This window comes from Myotis brandtii, unplaced genomic scaffold, assembly GCF_000412655.1.
Source record: "Myotis brandtii unplaced genomic scaffold, ASM41265v1 scaffold499, whole genome shotgun sequence".
Taxonomy (NCBI): Eukaryota; Metazoa; Chordata; class Mammalia; order Chiroptera; family Vespertilionidae; genus Myotis; species Myotis brandtii.
In genome coordinates, this window is record NW_005369027.1 from 2,159,542 (window position 1) to 2,175,429 (window position 15,888).

The 15,888-nt window shown below is 37.5% G+C and overlaps 1 protein-coding gene across 1 annotated transcript in view; it reads left to right on the plus strand.

Moving 5' to 3' along the window:
- TET1 (tet methylcytosine dioxygenase 1) overlaps positions 1-15,271 on the plus strand; it is a 104,417-nt gene extending 89,146 nt beyond the window's left edge. Inside the window, exons 8-12 of the mRNA XM_005876807.2 lie at positions 3,875-3,964; positions 6,188-6,325; positions 9,703-10,051; positions 11,882-11,917; positions 12,144-15,271. Coding sequence (XP_005876869.1) covers positions 3,875-3,964; positions 6,188-6,325; positions 9,703-10,051; positions 11,882-11,917; positions 12,144-13,111 — 1,581 coding nt within the window. The 3' untranslated portion in view covers positions 13,112-15,271. The remainder of the gene's footprint in view (positions 1-3,874; positions 3,965-6,187; positions 6,326-9,702; positions 10,052-11,881; positions 11,918-12,143) is intronic.
- The last annotated feature ends 617 nt before the right edge of the window (positions 15,272-15,888 follow it).

Here is a 15,888-nt window from a genome sequence, read left to right on the forward strand (position 1 = left end):
CATGAGTAAAAATTTTAAGTATTAAAAGTAGTGACGAAACAGTAAAAATATGTACACTTATGGAAATACATCATAATTATAAATAAAGTAGGTAAATCTATCAAGCCAAATTCCAATTGTCCCTGGCTCCCTCCTCCTTCTCCCCTAACCCCGGAGATAACTATTATTAAAAGAACATCTAGCATTTTATACCCAGCCAAAGTAGGAAGCCGTTTCACAGACTCAGAAAGTTTACTACCCACAGACCTACTATGAAAGAATTACTAAAGGACGTATTCCAGAAAGAAGATATGTGAGACCGGAAGCAATCTGTCCGGGACACGAGGCCATGGTGAGCAAAGAAATTACTCAACCTTATTGTTAAGTTTAAATAAGTTGAGTACTTACATTTTTACATTAAAAATAACAAGCTATAAGTATAATTCCATTCTCTTAACAACTCAAGTGTGCATAGTCAGGGGGAGGGGTGGGGCACCTATAACAACTAAGTGTGGTGATGTTTTATGCTTTGTTTGGAGTGGGAATGGTTTAGATACTGATTAACTCTAAGATCAGTGTTTTTCAAACTTTGAGCTCTAAGAGTAAAAAAAATTTTATATCACAAACCACTATACAGATATATACAAGTAAATAATTAAAACAAAACTATTAGGAAAAAAACTTAACTTTATTATATGTAACAATGAAAATATTTTAAAAATTAAAACTTAATATCCAATATAGTTCTTTCTAAGTATCTCTACAATGCAGTAAGATTTTTGAAAATTTTCATTTATTTTTTAAATGCTAGTTGTGACCTACTAGACTGATTTAATGGCCCACTAATTAGTTATACCCACAGCTTGGAAAACACTGCTCTAGATGTCAGTAAAACGTATTTGCATGTTTAACATTTTTTTTAGATGAATAAAAATAGAATTTATAGCTTTGAATTATTTGGGGTGGGAGTATTAAACAGCAAACCATCCATAAATTAGCAAAGGGAATTTACACAAAACCATTACGATACAGATAAATGGAAAAGAAAATAGCAGGAATTAATCCTATTATATCTGTAATACAATGACTATTAACATCTTTCAAAAAGGCTTAGTATTTGCGTGCAGGTTGAGCAACAGGTCACAGTTTGATTCCCAGTCAGGGCACAGGCCCTGGTAACGGGCTCAATGCCCAGCTTTGGGAGTGCAGGAGGCAGCCGATCAATGATTCTCTCTCTTCATTGATGTTTCTCTCTCTCTCCTTCTCACTTCCTCTCTGAAATCAAACAAGCTTGGAATTGAATGAATAATGATCTCTTGAAAGAGATAATTTATTTAGCATTTTCTATATTTCCCATCTATTGCAATGAAACAAGGAAAAGATTCAAGAGATAGAACTATCATTTGCAAATAAAGTACCATAGAAGTCTAACAAAAAGTGTATTAGACATTTGGGGGGAAAACTATTAAAAAATTAGTAAAGGGCATACAAAATACCTGATAATGGAAAACTGCTCTGTTGTGTCAAAGATCTGACACTTAATAATGTGATATCAGTTGTCCCTTAAAATTAACCAATTGAATTTTCTTTCCAAATATTATATGATGAAACATAGCATGTAAATATATTAATAACATTAACATGACTCAAATTTCTATTCTATCACAATAATACTGTTTTATAATTAATAAATGTGAGGTCAGTTTTTGCTTATGGTTATTATTGATAATTAGTAACATTTATATATAGTCCTTATAATACAAGATGACATAGTGCTCATTCCAGGAACTGAGTGAAGGCCAGTATGAATCTCAGCAGGCAAGGGAGAGTGAGGTGCATATAATGTCCTTGGAAGCCACTTCCTAGATTTTGGAAGATCATTGAAAGGTTTTAAGAAAGAGAGTGATATAATTATTACACTTGTAATTTAAAGAATTCTCTATGGCTACCCTTTGAATAATGCATTGCAGTTGACCAAGAGTAGGTTCAGCCCTAGCCGGTTTGGCTCACTGGATAGAGGGTAGGCCTGGGGACTAAAGGGTCCCGGGTTCGATTCCAGTCAAGGGCATGTACCTTGGTTGCAAGCACATCCCCAGTAGGGGGTGTGCAGGAGGCAGCTGATCGATGCTTCTCTCTCATCGATGTTTCTAATTCTTGATCCTCTCCCTTCCTCTCTGTAAAAAATCAATAAAATATATTTTTTTAAAAAAGAGTAGGTTCAACAAAATGAGCAAGTAGCTTGAATTATGATTGTGACAGAGGAAATGGTGAGCAATGGTTGGACTGGTGAGTTTTTTAAAATTAGAGGGTGGCCCTGGCCGGTTTGGCTCAGTGGATAGAGTGAAGGCCTGCAGATTAAAGGGTCCCAATTCGATTCTGGTTAGGGGCACATGCCCAGACTGCGGGCTCTATCCCCAGTGGGGGGCATGCAGGAGGCAACCAATCAATGATTCTTCTCATAATTTATCTTTCTACTCTCTCTCTCCCTCTCCCTTCCTCTCTGAAATCAATAAAAATAAAATTAGATGGTGGTTCTATTTCTTGACCAAAGGGTATGCTTAAACTAGTGCCAGGTTGGTAGAGGACTGGGTAATCTCCTGTTCTGGTGGTAACATGTCATGGATGTGGATAGGATGGTTCTTGAGATCAGATATAGGGTGAGAAGAATAGAGGGATGTTGGCTTGAGCCCCAACAAGTAAAGATCTGATTTAAGAGAAATCTTTATATCTGAAACACATTTATTCTAATAAAGCAATTAGAAAGTCAGGGTTTATTTGACTCCTTTCCTCCTCCCCACAACCATTTCCACTCAATAAATGAAATGACACGTTTGACTTGTGACACTATATTGTTAATAATATTTACTGGCAATAAAACACCCTACCCAATATTTCAAGTGTTAAAACAATAAAAATCTTTTAAAATAGGTATCCTATATAATAAAAGGCTACTATGCAAATCGACCAGTCACTATGACGCGCACTGACCACCAGGGGACAGACGCTCAACATAGGAGTTGCCTCCTGGTGGTCAGTGCACTCCTACAGGGGGAGCTCCACTCAGCCAGAAGCTGGGCTTATGGCTGGTGGCTGGTGAGCCAGTGGCAGTGGCAGGAGCTCCCGCCTCTGCAGCAGCGCTAAGGTCCCCCCTTCGGTGGATGTCCACCAAGGGGTCCTGGACTGAGAGAGGGTGCAGGCTGGGCTGAGGGGCTCCCCCCTCCACTACAGTGCACAAATGTTGTGCACCGGGCCTCTAGTTTAAATAATTCTAAAGTTTTCCCCAAATAAAGAAAATAATTAATGTGTGTATATAGACAGGAAGTGTTTTCAAGTAGGATCCTAACTTTCCTGATTCTATCTAGTAAGCTACATTAAGTAACAGATAATTAAGAGACAGATGAATGGAACAGAGTACTCTAGATATAGGCCTTATTTATTTATGTTCCAATGGAAGCATCAACACAATTTGTTAGGAAATCAAAAGGGTTATCCCTGATTTGTTACAGTTGCCAAGATTGAGACTTGTTAGACACACTCAAGAATTAAAGTTCTTATGTTGACATTACTGGTATTAAAGTAGCTAGTATCATTGAATAATATAGCATATGGGTCTCAATTTTAGTGACATGAGCACATTTGTAACTAACCTCTAATATTTAGATTTCTAATTAGCTTATAACATAGAATTTTAGTTTGAAAAGACTGAATGAAAGCATAACAATCACTAATTGTATACGTTCTTAATAAATAATCCATATTATTTTCTATTGTAGCTCTTTCATCAGTGTAAGTATGAATTGTATGATATGCATCACCCTACATATCATTTCCATAATCTTAAACTCACCTTACATGATATTGTGAAATAACCTTTATGGACTGTGTTTTCCTATAGGAAAAAAACCTTGAAGATAATTTACAGAGTTTGGCCACACAATTAGCTCCAATTTATAGACAGTATGCTCCGGTTGCTTACCAGAACCAGGTATGTTCAGGGACCTTATATAGTACATTTAAACATTTCTAATTTGATCTTTTTTATTGGATAGCTTTAACATTATCTAGGATTTTTCAAAAGCATTATTATGGCAATTGAATTAAAACATCATAGAATTATGATTTGTTCTCCATATGAAACTTAGAAAGCAGGAATGTGTGATTGGTTCAACACATGAAAATTAATCAATGTGCTATACCATATTAATAGAACAAAGAAAATCATGTGAAGTAAAGTCAGTGAGTAATCCAAGTCTTATATAATAAAAACATTCAACAAACTAACAGTAGAAGGGAATTGCCTCAACCTGGTAAATGACATCTGTGAAAAACTCAGAGCTAACAGAATCCTATATAATAAAAGGGTAATATGCAAATTGACCCTAACAGCAGAACGACTGGGAATGACTGGTCACTATGACACACACACTGACCACCAGGGAGCAGATGCTCAATGCAGGAGCTGTCCCCTGGTGGTAAATGCGCTGCCACAGGGGGAGCTCTGCTCAGCCACAAGCCAGGCTGATGGCTGCCAGCACAGCGGTGATGGCGGGAGCCTCTCCCGCCTCCTCAGCAGCACTAAGGATGTCCGACTGCAGCTTAGGTCTGCTCCCTGTTGGTAAGTGGACATCCTCCAAGGGCTGCCGGGCTGCCAGAGAGATGTCTGTCTGCCAGCTTGGGCCCAATCCCCCAGGAAGCGGACCTAAGCCAGCAGATGGACATCCTCCAAGGGGTCCCAGACTGCAAGAGGGCATAGGCCGGGCTGAGGGACCACTCCCCCCTTCCCCCAGTGCACAGATTTTTGTGCACTGGTCCTCTAGTTAATGATTAAAGACAAAAAGCTTTCTGCCTAATATCTGGGACAAGATAAAAATGTCAAATGTCACCACTTGAGTGAAACATGTTGGAGCTTCTAGTCAGGACAATTAAGCAAGTAAAAGAAATCCAAATTAAAAACGAAGGGATAAAACAATGTCTAATTACCAGTGGTATGATACGGTATCCAGAAAATAGTGAAGCATACACACACACTGAATTAGAAATAAGTGTTAACATAACAAACCCACACCTGAAACCTTTATGTTCATGTTCATGTTGACCAATGTCACCCCAATCAATTTAATTAATTAATTAATTAATTAAAAATAAACAATTTAAACAAAAGAACTAATAAGTGACTGCAGCCAAGGTTTCTGCGTACAAGATCAATATGCAAAATCATTGCATTTCTATGCACTAGCAATGGACAATTGAAAAATATAATTAAGAGAAAGTAGACCATCAGAATTTTTAAATGTTGTGCTTCAAAGGACATCAACAAGAAAACAGGGTGAGGGGAGATGGTGAGATGTTGCACAAGGGGTACAAACTCATCTATATGATACATAAAATCAGGGGAGCTCATGCACATGTGAATTAACTAATACTATATTATATACTTAAAATTGTTAAGAGATTTTCAATGTTACCACTCCAAACACAAAATCGTTTTAATTATGTGAAGGGATTGGAATGTTAACTAAACTTATGGTGGCAGTCATTTTGCAATACATGTATGTATCTCATCATCACATTGTGCACCTTAAACTTACAAGTTACATGTCAGAAATATGTCAGTTAAAACGGTGCAGCAGGGGGTGAGTTTAAACAAAGACAACCACAGAATGGAAGAAAATATTTATAAATCTTGTATCAGAACAGAAAATAAGTGTAAATATTTTATTATTTTTAGATGCATCAGTCCATATTTTTTAAATCTTTATTTCATTTGTATTATGAATAACATGCTCTCTCGCTTCAATTTCAGCTTTTCGTTTACTTTTATTAATGTACTTTCTATACTTTCTATACTTTTTCATGAATGTATGTATATTTAATTTTATACACATTGAAAATTGCATACATGATCAAGGCACTCTAGTTTTCATTCTACGTGGCATGACTTGGCTACTTAAATAAACAATAAGTGGGCATTAGTGTAGTCACCCTGCCTTCAGTCATAGCAATTACCATTTTACCCACGTATCCTCAACCTCTTTTTCCTAAATGTCACTAGACAACACATTCAGTACAGCAGTACTGTCGCTTAGGACAGCTCTGAAATTACAGACTGTAATTAATTTAAGAACTTTGTCAGGAAGTGATTTTTACTCTTCACTGAAATGGATTCTTTCTGTCTGTTATACTGTGTCATACTTCTTTTGTTTTTTAGATACAATTTGAACATATTGCCCGAGAATGTCGGCTTGGCAACAAAGAAGGTCGTCCTTTCTCTGGGGTCACTGCTTGCGTAGACTTCTGTACCCATGCCCACAGGGACATTCACAACATGAATAATGGAAGTACTGTGGTATGGACCTTGCTCGCTTTTGATTCTAAAATCTTTATTGCTATACGCTTAGGCCAAGGCCTTATATATGACTTGTGACATCATTTTGTATGCTCTGTTGCACAATATAGTAATCAATAGTTTTAATTTAAGTTATTATTGAAGTACTGTACCTCCAAAAGAGTTGCAGAATTAGCCTTCAACATATATTTTGTTGAAACTCTTGAATTATATATTTAATGGAGGTGTGCTTGCTAGGAGGTAGGAGTTATCTAATATTCAAACCAACGATTCTGTGCTATCAATCTAGTAGTTAGAAAGTTAGGCAACTCAATTTTTTTTTTTTGTAAGAATGCACATTTGAAAAATATGTTATCATTGATTTTAGAGAATGGAAGGGAGAATAAACAGAGAAATAGCGATTGGCTGGCTTCTGCACAATCCCTACTGGGCATGTGCCTTGATCAAACTGGCCACCTCTCAATGCATGGAATGACGCTCAGCTGAGTAACACTAGCCATGTCCTTAATGTTTGCTTCTTTTTTTTTTGCCATCTGTGCTTCAGTGTGTGTGTGTGTGTGTGTGTGTGTGTGTGTGTGTGTGTTTTGAGGGAACTGTGCCAAATTTCTCATCTTTTTAATGCATATAGATTGTTAATGCCAGTGTGTATAAAGTTGCATGAATATTCAAAAATCAAGAGATACTGGCTTGGGTTGTGTGGCTCGGTTGGTTGGGCCACATCCGGTGCACCAGGAGGTTGCTGGTTCTATTCCATTTCAATGCACATGCCCAGGTTGCGCGATTAATCCCTGGGCAGGAGGCAGTTTATCGATGTTGTGCTCTCATTAGGTGTCTCTCTCCCCCTCTCTCTCAGAAATCAATAAACCAATCTTCTTCTTCTCCTCCTCCTCCTTTCCCTCCTCCTCCTCCTTCTTCTTCTTTTTAGCGAGAGAAAACCCAGGAGGAAATCTTGCAATACTCCTTTTGTAAGGGAAATGAGTTTGCTTCAAGGAATTATTTTCTTCTCACCTTGTAAAACAGAGATTAGTAGATAATGAATGCATCTCTTTTTTTGTTTGTTTGTTTGTTTTGTTTTAATATACCAATGTGTTTCCTCGGCCCAGTGTAAGATACAGCTACAGGGTCTTAACAGTGTGATTTGAAAGGCACAATCTTATTCATCACTGGTCAATAGACTAGGAGCCATATCACTCCTCTGCACTGATTATTCAGTGTTTTTTCCAAATGTTGGGATTTTATAAATCTGACCAGGTGCCTAGTCAGTGTTGCTCAGCAGTTGAGTGTCAACCCATGAACCAAGAGGTCACACGTTCCATTTTCAGTCAGGGCACATGCCTGGGTTACGGGCTCGATCCCCAGTAGGGATAGTGCAGGAGACAGCCATTCAATGATTCACTATTACCTTTCCTTGTCTCTATCTCTAAAATCAATAAAACAATATTTTTTAAAAATCTCTCCAGGTGACTCTTAGCCAGAGTGATTCATCGTCATCATTTGGCTAGTACATTTTACCTGAGTTTGCCGCATTCCAAAATATCTATCATCAAGCAGGGTTAGGTTCATGGTTAAACTAAATGTTTTTTTTTAAGTATATTTTTTTAATTATATATTTTTATTGATATTCGAGAGTAAGGAAAAGGAGAGATAGAAACATCAATGATGAGAGAGAATCATTGATTGGCTGCCTCCTGCATACCCCGCACTGGGGATTGAGCCCACAACCCAGGTATGTGCCCTTGACTGGATTGGAACCTGGGACCCTTCTGTCCACAGGCCGACGCTCTATCCACTGTTCATGCTCATTCTTTTGCACTGCTGTTGTTATTCATTCCATGAGGCTCGTGCCTAGTTCTTGGCATAATTACAAATTTCCCCATCTTAAAATACCTGAACCCTTGGAATTCTACTGTCAAATTTTCTTCTACCCTGTCTGTTTCTTATATTTCTCATGTTTAGTCCTTGTCCCCTTCTTAGTCTCTCTACGGACAAATAAATAGATTGACATAAACATTTACTAGTAAAATATTTGATTTTTCAACAGAATGTTTCCAAGTTACTAAATTTTAAAATATTGAAATCAAGAGAGTTCAGTATTTCAAGCCTTGCGAGTAAATTTGACTAGAGATACTGAGAAAATAGTAAGATTTTAAAAACTTTTAGTCTACCTGACTTTATCATCTGTTTCTATCAACCTTGGAAATCAAATGTTGGAAACAATTGTATATGCTTTTAATCTTTAATGACATTTGAAAATTAGTTTATGAAGAAGAATTAAGTATCAAAAATTAGGAATTTTCTCTATATAGTTCTGTATTTTTACTTCTCTACAATTTATAAAAACAATGTAAGGAAAAGGCCTGAGAGATAGGTTATATACCAGACAGAATTTTCTTAAGATGCCCTATTTATCATTCAAACAAAGACAGCCCTGGCCATTTATCTCAGTGGACAGAGCCCTGGTCTGCACACAGAAGGATCATGGGTTCTGTTCCCAGTCAAGGGCAGGTACCTCAGTTGCAGGTTTCACATCCCTGGTAGCCGATGGATGAGTGTTTCTCTCACTTCAGTGTTTCTCTTTTGTCTCTCCCCCCACTCCCCTTCCTCTCTCCCTTCCACTCTCTAGAAATCAATGTGAAAGAAAATCCTCGGGTCAGGGTTATAAAAACAACAACACAAGTCAGGCAAATTATGATAGAAACAAAATGGAGCAGAAAGAGACAATTTATCAAGATACAGTACTTCAGTTATTTTTTAAAAAACAAATAAAATATATGTTTTGCTAGAAAAGGAAATCTCTTTTGTTTTATGAATATCTGTCAATTTATTTAGTGAAGGCAGAAAAGATAAATTCCACCTAACAAACAGAAACGAAAAATTCCTAAAGGAAAACACAGCAAATTAGAAAATTTATTATAATTAGGCTTCCTCTACCTGAAGGATTTTAACATTATTTAAATATGAGAATTAAGATTATGTATTGGCTGTAAAATAGTAATTTCTTAATAGTTAATATTTAATATGAAGGCAGTGAACAACAGTTCACTAACTGCTCTTTAATTCAGGCAATTAAGATGTCATGTAACAGCTAAAAGGCTTCATATTTAAAATATTGTAAAATATATAAACATGCAATATCATTTACTTATAAAGTCAACTGAAAATTATAACGGTCTGCTTACCAACAATTGATAAGTTCATAGAATTTAATGGTGTTGGGTCACTTAATATATAAGCCATTTATCCAAAATTAAAATACCAGTAGTAACCAATTGAACATAAAATTTGAATACAGATCCCTTGCATTATGGCAGCGAGATGGTAGGAATAACTATGATGAACGTGCAGGACCTACATTTTCCATTTTTTCTTCCTATCAGGTTTGTACCTTGACACGAGAAGATAACCGCTCATTTGGTATCATTCCTCAAGATGAGCAGCTGCATGTTCTACCCCTTTATAAATTATCAGACACAGATGAGTTTGGCTCAAGGGAAGGAATGGAAGCTAAGATCAGATCTGGGGCCATTGATGTCCTCACACCGTGTCGCAAAAAAAGAACATGTTTTACTCAGCCAATTCCTCGTTGTGGGAAGAAAAGAGCAGCGATGATGACAGAAGTCTTCACGCGTAAGATAAAGGCTGTGGAGAAGAAACTCATTCCTCGAATCAAGCGGAAGAATAACTCGACAGTGCACAACAGTAAGGCTTCATCCCTGTCGCATTTAGGTGAGGCCTTGGACCGTGCAAGTTATCAGTGTATAAGTTTCCTTTGCACTGTATTCTTCCTCTCCTTTATCTTTGCTACTCTTAGTAATGGGCATTTATGTCAGATATCAGTCAATTAAGTTAGCTAATTGTTTTATCTCTTTTTTAAAAAATATTTTTTTATTGATTTCAGAGAGTTAGGAAGATGGAGAGAGAGATAGAAACATCAATGTCTTGAGAGTATAGTTGATCTGCTGCTTCCTGAACACCCCCTATTGGGGATGGAGCTGACAACCCAGGCACATGCCCCTGACCAGAATGGAACCCGGGACCCTTTAGTCCCCAGGCTAACGCTGTATCCACTGAGCCAAACCAGTTAGGGCTCAATTGTTTTTAATATAACTTCATTAGAGTTCAAACTATATATATGACACCAAATATATTTCTACATACTTACCCACACCAAAAATCAACAAAAAAAATGCCCCATCTCTATTTTTTCAAAAACATGTTCTTTTTTTTTTTTAATTCTCATCCAAGGATTAGAGAGAGAAAGGTAGGGGAAGAGAGATTGAGTTGAAACATCTATCATGCCCTGACCAGAGATCAAAACTGGCCACCTAGGTATGCGCCTGGACCGGAAATCCAATCCAAAACCGTTTGGTGTACAGGAAGATGCTCCAGCCAACTGAGCCACCCAGAAAGGGCAACGTGTTCTTTTTTTGTCCCCCCTCTATTTTGAAGCCCTCATCCTCCTTTTTGGCATACATGAAATGGCATTACTTCCTCCAAATCTTCCTTGATCAATTTAATTATCCTACTCCACTAGTTTTACTGAGCACCACTCGGAAGCATCTTAGGTCTTGGAAATGTAGCCATGGCAATGAGGACAGATAGTGCTGTAGAACAATTACATTTAAATACATCACAAAGATTCACTAAGAGTAAGGCATTTCTGTGAAGTCCTGAAGGAAATGAGAATCTGCAGTGCTTTTATTTGGAGAAATAGCATTCCAGGCAGAAGAAATGGCAAAGGCAGGAAGCTGGAATTTCCCTTGAATACCTGATGCTAGCAAGGAGGCCATTGTGGTTGGAGCAAGTGTGCAATGCAAACAGTTGGAGATCAAATTGGAGAGGTAAGAGGGAATCCAGGCATCTCAGGTTTTGTAGATTGCTGTAAAGACTTTGGTCTTTATTGTGAATGAGAAGAAGTTTACTGGAGATTGCAGTATAGAAAAGGGATATGATGTCACTCAAACCTAGCATTCTGGTTACTAGGTTAAAACTAGAGTAAAGTGGGGCAGCGAATAGAAAAGTAGGGTCATCCTAAATGCCCATCCTAACAATTCAGGAGAGAGACCAGAGTGGCTAAAGAGGACATAAGGAAATATCTAATTCCGGATATGGTTTGAAGGTTAAATCAACAGGATTTCTGATTAAATTTGGCATGTGTCCCCCCAAAAGTGTCAAGGTTTACCCTGAGGTTATTGGCCTGAAGAAACTGGAAGTGTGGAGAAACCAGCCAACATGTAACAAGGAATGGGGAGAGGAGAACAGGATTGGAAAGATAAACAGGAAGACCAGAAGCTCACTTCTGTCTGACTTTCGAGCCTCAGTGATGGAGTATGAACCAGGAGGTTACTGTTCGATTCCCAGTCCCCCATATGCCTGGGTTTTGGCCTGAATCCCCAGCAGGGGCCGTGCTGGAGGCCGCTGATCAATGATTTTCTCTCATCACTGATGTTTCTATCTCTCTCTCTCCCTCTCTGAAATCAATCAATCTATATATATATAAACTATAAAAAGCATTTTGTACTTATCTTCACATTTGGTGTCCTTTTCTCTGTTTAGGGAATAAAACTGAGACCTTGCAACCTGAAATAAAAAGTGAAACTGAGCCCTAGCTGGTTTGGCTCAATGGATAGCGTCAGCCTGCGGACTGAAGGGTCCCGGGTTTGACTCGGGTCAAGGGCACATGCCTGGGTTTCGGGCTCAATCCCGGTAGGGACTGTGCAGGAGGCAGCCGCTCAGTATTTCTCCCTCATTGATGTTTCTCTCTCTCTCTCCCTCTCCCTTCCTCTCTGAAATCAATTAAAAAAAGAAAGAAAGAAAGGTGAAACTGAACCCAATTTTATCTTCAAAGGTTCGGACAACATTCAAATGTACTCACTGATCCCATCCATTCCTCACCCAGTGAAAGAGGCACATTTATCCCGAGACTTCTCGTCCACCAACACTGCTTCGACCTCAACATCTTTTAAGAACGATGCCTCGGTTTCGTGCGGGTTTCCAGAAAGAAGTAGCGATCCCGACTGCACGATGCCTTCTGGGAGACAGAGTGATGCTCATGGTGCTGCTGGGGAATGCGCTGGAATCGCACAGCCTGGTGAAGTGAGTCCTCTTCCCACTTGGCCTACTCCCATGTCCGATTCCCTGGTTGGTTCTGAGCCTCCCGCTGGTCCATCTGAGCAGATACCTTCTAATGAGCCAAACCAGCAGCCCCCGCTCATCACCTCTGCTCCTGAACTTGCTTCCTCTCTGATGGAAGATGAGCAGCATTCGGAAGCAGATGAGCCTCCATCAGATGACCCCCTATCAGATGACCCCCTGTCACCCACTGAGGCGAAATTGCCCCACATTGAAGAGTATTGGTCAGATAGTGAGCACATCTTTTTGGATGCCAGTGTTGGTGGGGTGGCCATAGCACCTGCTCATGGCTCTGTTTTAATTGAGTGTGCCCGGCGAGAGCTTCATGCTACAACTCCCGTCCAACACCCAAACAGGAATCATCCTACACGTCTCTCTCTTGTCTTCTACCAGCACAAAAATCTAAATAGGCCCCACCACGGTTTTGAAATAAACAAGATTAAGTACGAGGCTAAAGAACCTAAGAATAAGAAAATTAAGGTCTCAGAGCAGAGAGATCAGGCAGCTAATGAGGGTCCTGAGCTGTCCCCTGAAGTTAATGAATTGAACCAAATTCCTTCTCGTCAGGCATTAACATTAACCCATGACAATGTTGTCACCGTGGCCCCTTATGCTCTCACACACGTTGCAGGGCCCTATAACCATTGGGTATGAAGGCTGTTCTCCCCTTTTTAATGCCTTTGCTAGTGCAGTGTATTTTCCAAGGTGCTGTTAAAGGAAAGTCATATTGTTGTTTACTAGATAGATCTTCATCTCACCCATTTGAAGGCTGAAGTAAAACAAGCAAATGCAGGAGGGTGGGTATTTCTTAACTGTGACTATATATTTTGACAATTGATAGAAGGTGCACATTTTAAGCAAAATTAAGAAGTTTTATAGTTTTAAATACATAAAGAAACGTTTTGGTTAGGTGTAAACCTTGAGAGAATCCCTCAGTTTGGTGCTTTAAATAAGTCTGTTTACTATGAAACGAGTAATTTTTAGAGGCTTTTAACTGATAATGTGCTATGATGTAAAATCAAGATACACAGTGTTAACTCTACACAGCTCCTGGTGCTTAACCACATCGACACAGTTCATTATAAGCTGAATTATTATTTCATGGTGCCATTGTTTCAACATCTTCCAATCATTGCTAGAAAATAGGCATATTCCTTTGAAATAAACCAATGAAAAGTTTTCTCTCTTAAGGTGTCTCTCCTGTATAAAAGAATTCATTATTATTAGTAATGGTTGGACGCTGTTCATAAATTGTAAATATATATTTTAAAAGCACTTTCTATTTTTAAAATTAACTTGAAATAGTATAGTATGAGAATCCAATTGTCTATTGTTTGTGCATATTTGCATACAAGAGAAATCATTCTTGCTGTGTAGAGTTCCATCTTATTAACTGCAATATGTATTCATACATGTGTATGGTTTGTGTTTTTTTAATGTGTTCTTTCTCATTCAAATATTAGCTACTTATAAAATCAATCATGCAAAAATTGTTAATTATCTCAAATTGGAATTTGAAAGATTATCACCAACATTGATTAATATTTTCTTGGGAACTAAGTAAGTGTGAACGCTTATTGAGCAACATTGACCCCAATTTACTTTCACTGTAACTTTCTCAATATAATCAATGAAAGGTGTTTCCGAAAGGAGATTTGACATAATAGGATTCAGAAGAGTCAAATGCTTCTGAAGTTTCAAGGTAATAAAATTCAAAAATTAAGTAGTAAGAACCCTAACCATCCCAAATTGCCTTATTCTGAAAGTCATTCTAGTAGAGACTAAAATTTTAGTAGAAATATTTTGAAAACAAATTCCTTATCATTGCACATGCAAAACAAATAGTAGGAATGATATAAATAAGTTAGTCCAAAGTAGTTTAAACATATTAGTTTTGGGGGAAATGATAACTCTTCTGAGATAATTGCCTATGATCTAGGTAACCGGAAAATAGGCATTCTGTTGAGTTTTTAGTCCTCCTATTATTTCTTCTATTACGTTTTCCGGTTCATAGCAAAACAAAAGAGATTGCCCAAACCAAATTTTAGATCAAGAAGAAATTTCAATGAAATACTTGATTCTGTTAAAATGCAGAGGTGCTATAACATTCAAAGTCTCAGATTCCTTGGGAGTATGGAAAACCTAATGGTGCTTCTCCCCTGGACATGCCACAGGAAGCCCATAACCGCTAACACTCACAATTTTGGTGCAAAAGCGAACAATTCCAGTAAGCTCTCTAAATAAAATTAATCATAAATTATTAAAATAATATATGGTGCAAAGTATCCGTTTCAAGCTTTTGACTAATCAAAGTAAAGGAATATGAAGGGATTGTAAATAGCAAAATGTCATTGATAGACCATCTTGTACATGTAGATTTCTGCTTTTGAATAGGTACAATAGGGTAATTCATTAACTTGTTTTAGTATTTTGTGTGCCTTAGATTTCTGTTGTAAAACATGTATATTTTTGTGAGCCTCTGGTTTCTTATACATTTAAGTATATAAATAAGTGATTGTTTATTGTTTCAGCTGCTTAAATAAGATATTTACTAGTAGTAGACCATCAGGAATATACCCTTGTAATATTTTATTTTAGGCCTTAGCTCTCACTACAAGTTATTTTCTCACCAGATTTAATGGATAAAACTTAAAGATCCTTTATCCATCCACCCATCTATCCATTCAACACTTATTGAATGTCTGCAAATTTAAGTAATAGCTTTTGTTTTCTTTGAATCACCACCCAAGACAGTAAACTTGAAGAATTAAAATCCTAGAAGATACTCTAACACACATTTTTCAAAAAAAAAAATAAAAAAAAGTAAGCACATTTCCTTCAAAACAGACCATTGTGATATATGTACAGCAATTCAGATCAGTGTCACTAAGTGAAAGTAAGTTTCCTTAACAATATAAACTTGAGGCACGCGTGTTGATTTAGGGGAGTATTGAGATTTTTGAAATTAGTTGCAGTTTACCAAAACAAGTACATGAAAATATCCAGTCTTAGCTAAAAATGTCTCCATTCAGTTATAATTAACACCTGCTGAACCACACATGATTCCTGCATTATAGAACTCTTTCATAAGTTTGCCATCCCATTGTATGCCCTGTAATTTTTTAAAAGCTCATGCTTAAATGTTCTGCAGCATTGTGATTGTATACTGGCTACACTGCTGTTAGAATGCTCTTTTTCATGAAGCAAGGAAATAAATTTATTTGAAATGACATTTTCACTCAGAAAACTGGTTATCTAATATTTCTATACCTCAATTATATTTTACTGTAATGGATCACTTTTGTTTTACCCTTTTTTTTTTTTTTAGCAATCAATCTTCTGCCTTTGGGTTTTCAAACTTCTGCCTTTGTTCATGGTGTGATAAATGAATTCATTGATGCATGCCTCCCAAGTTAGCCCAACCTGTTCAT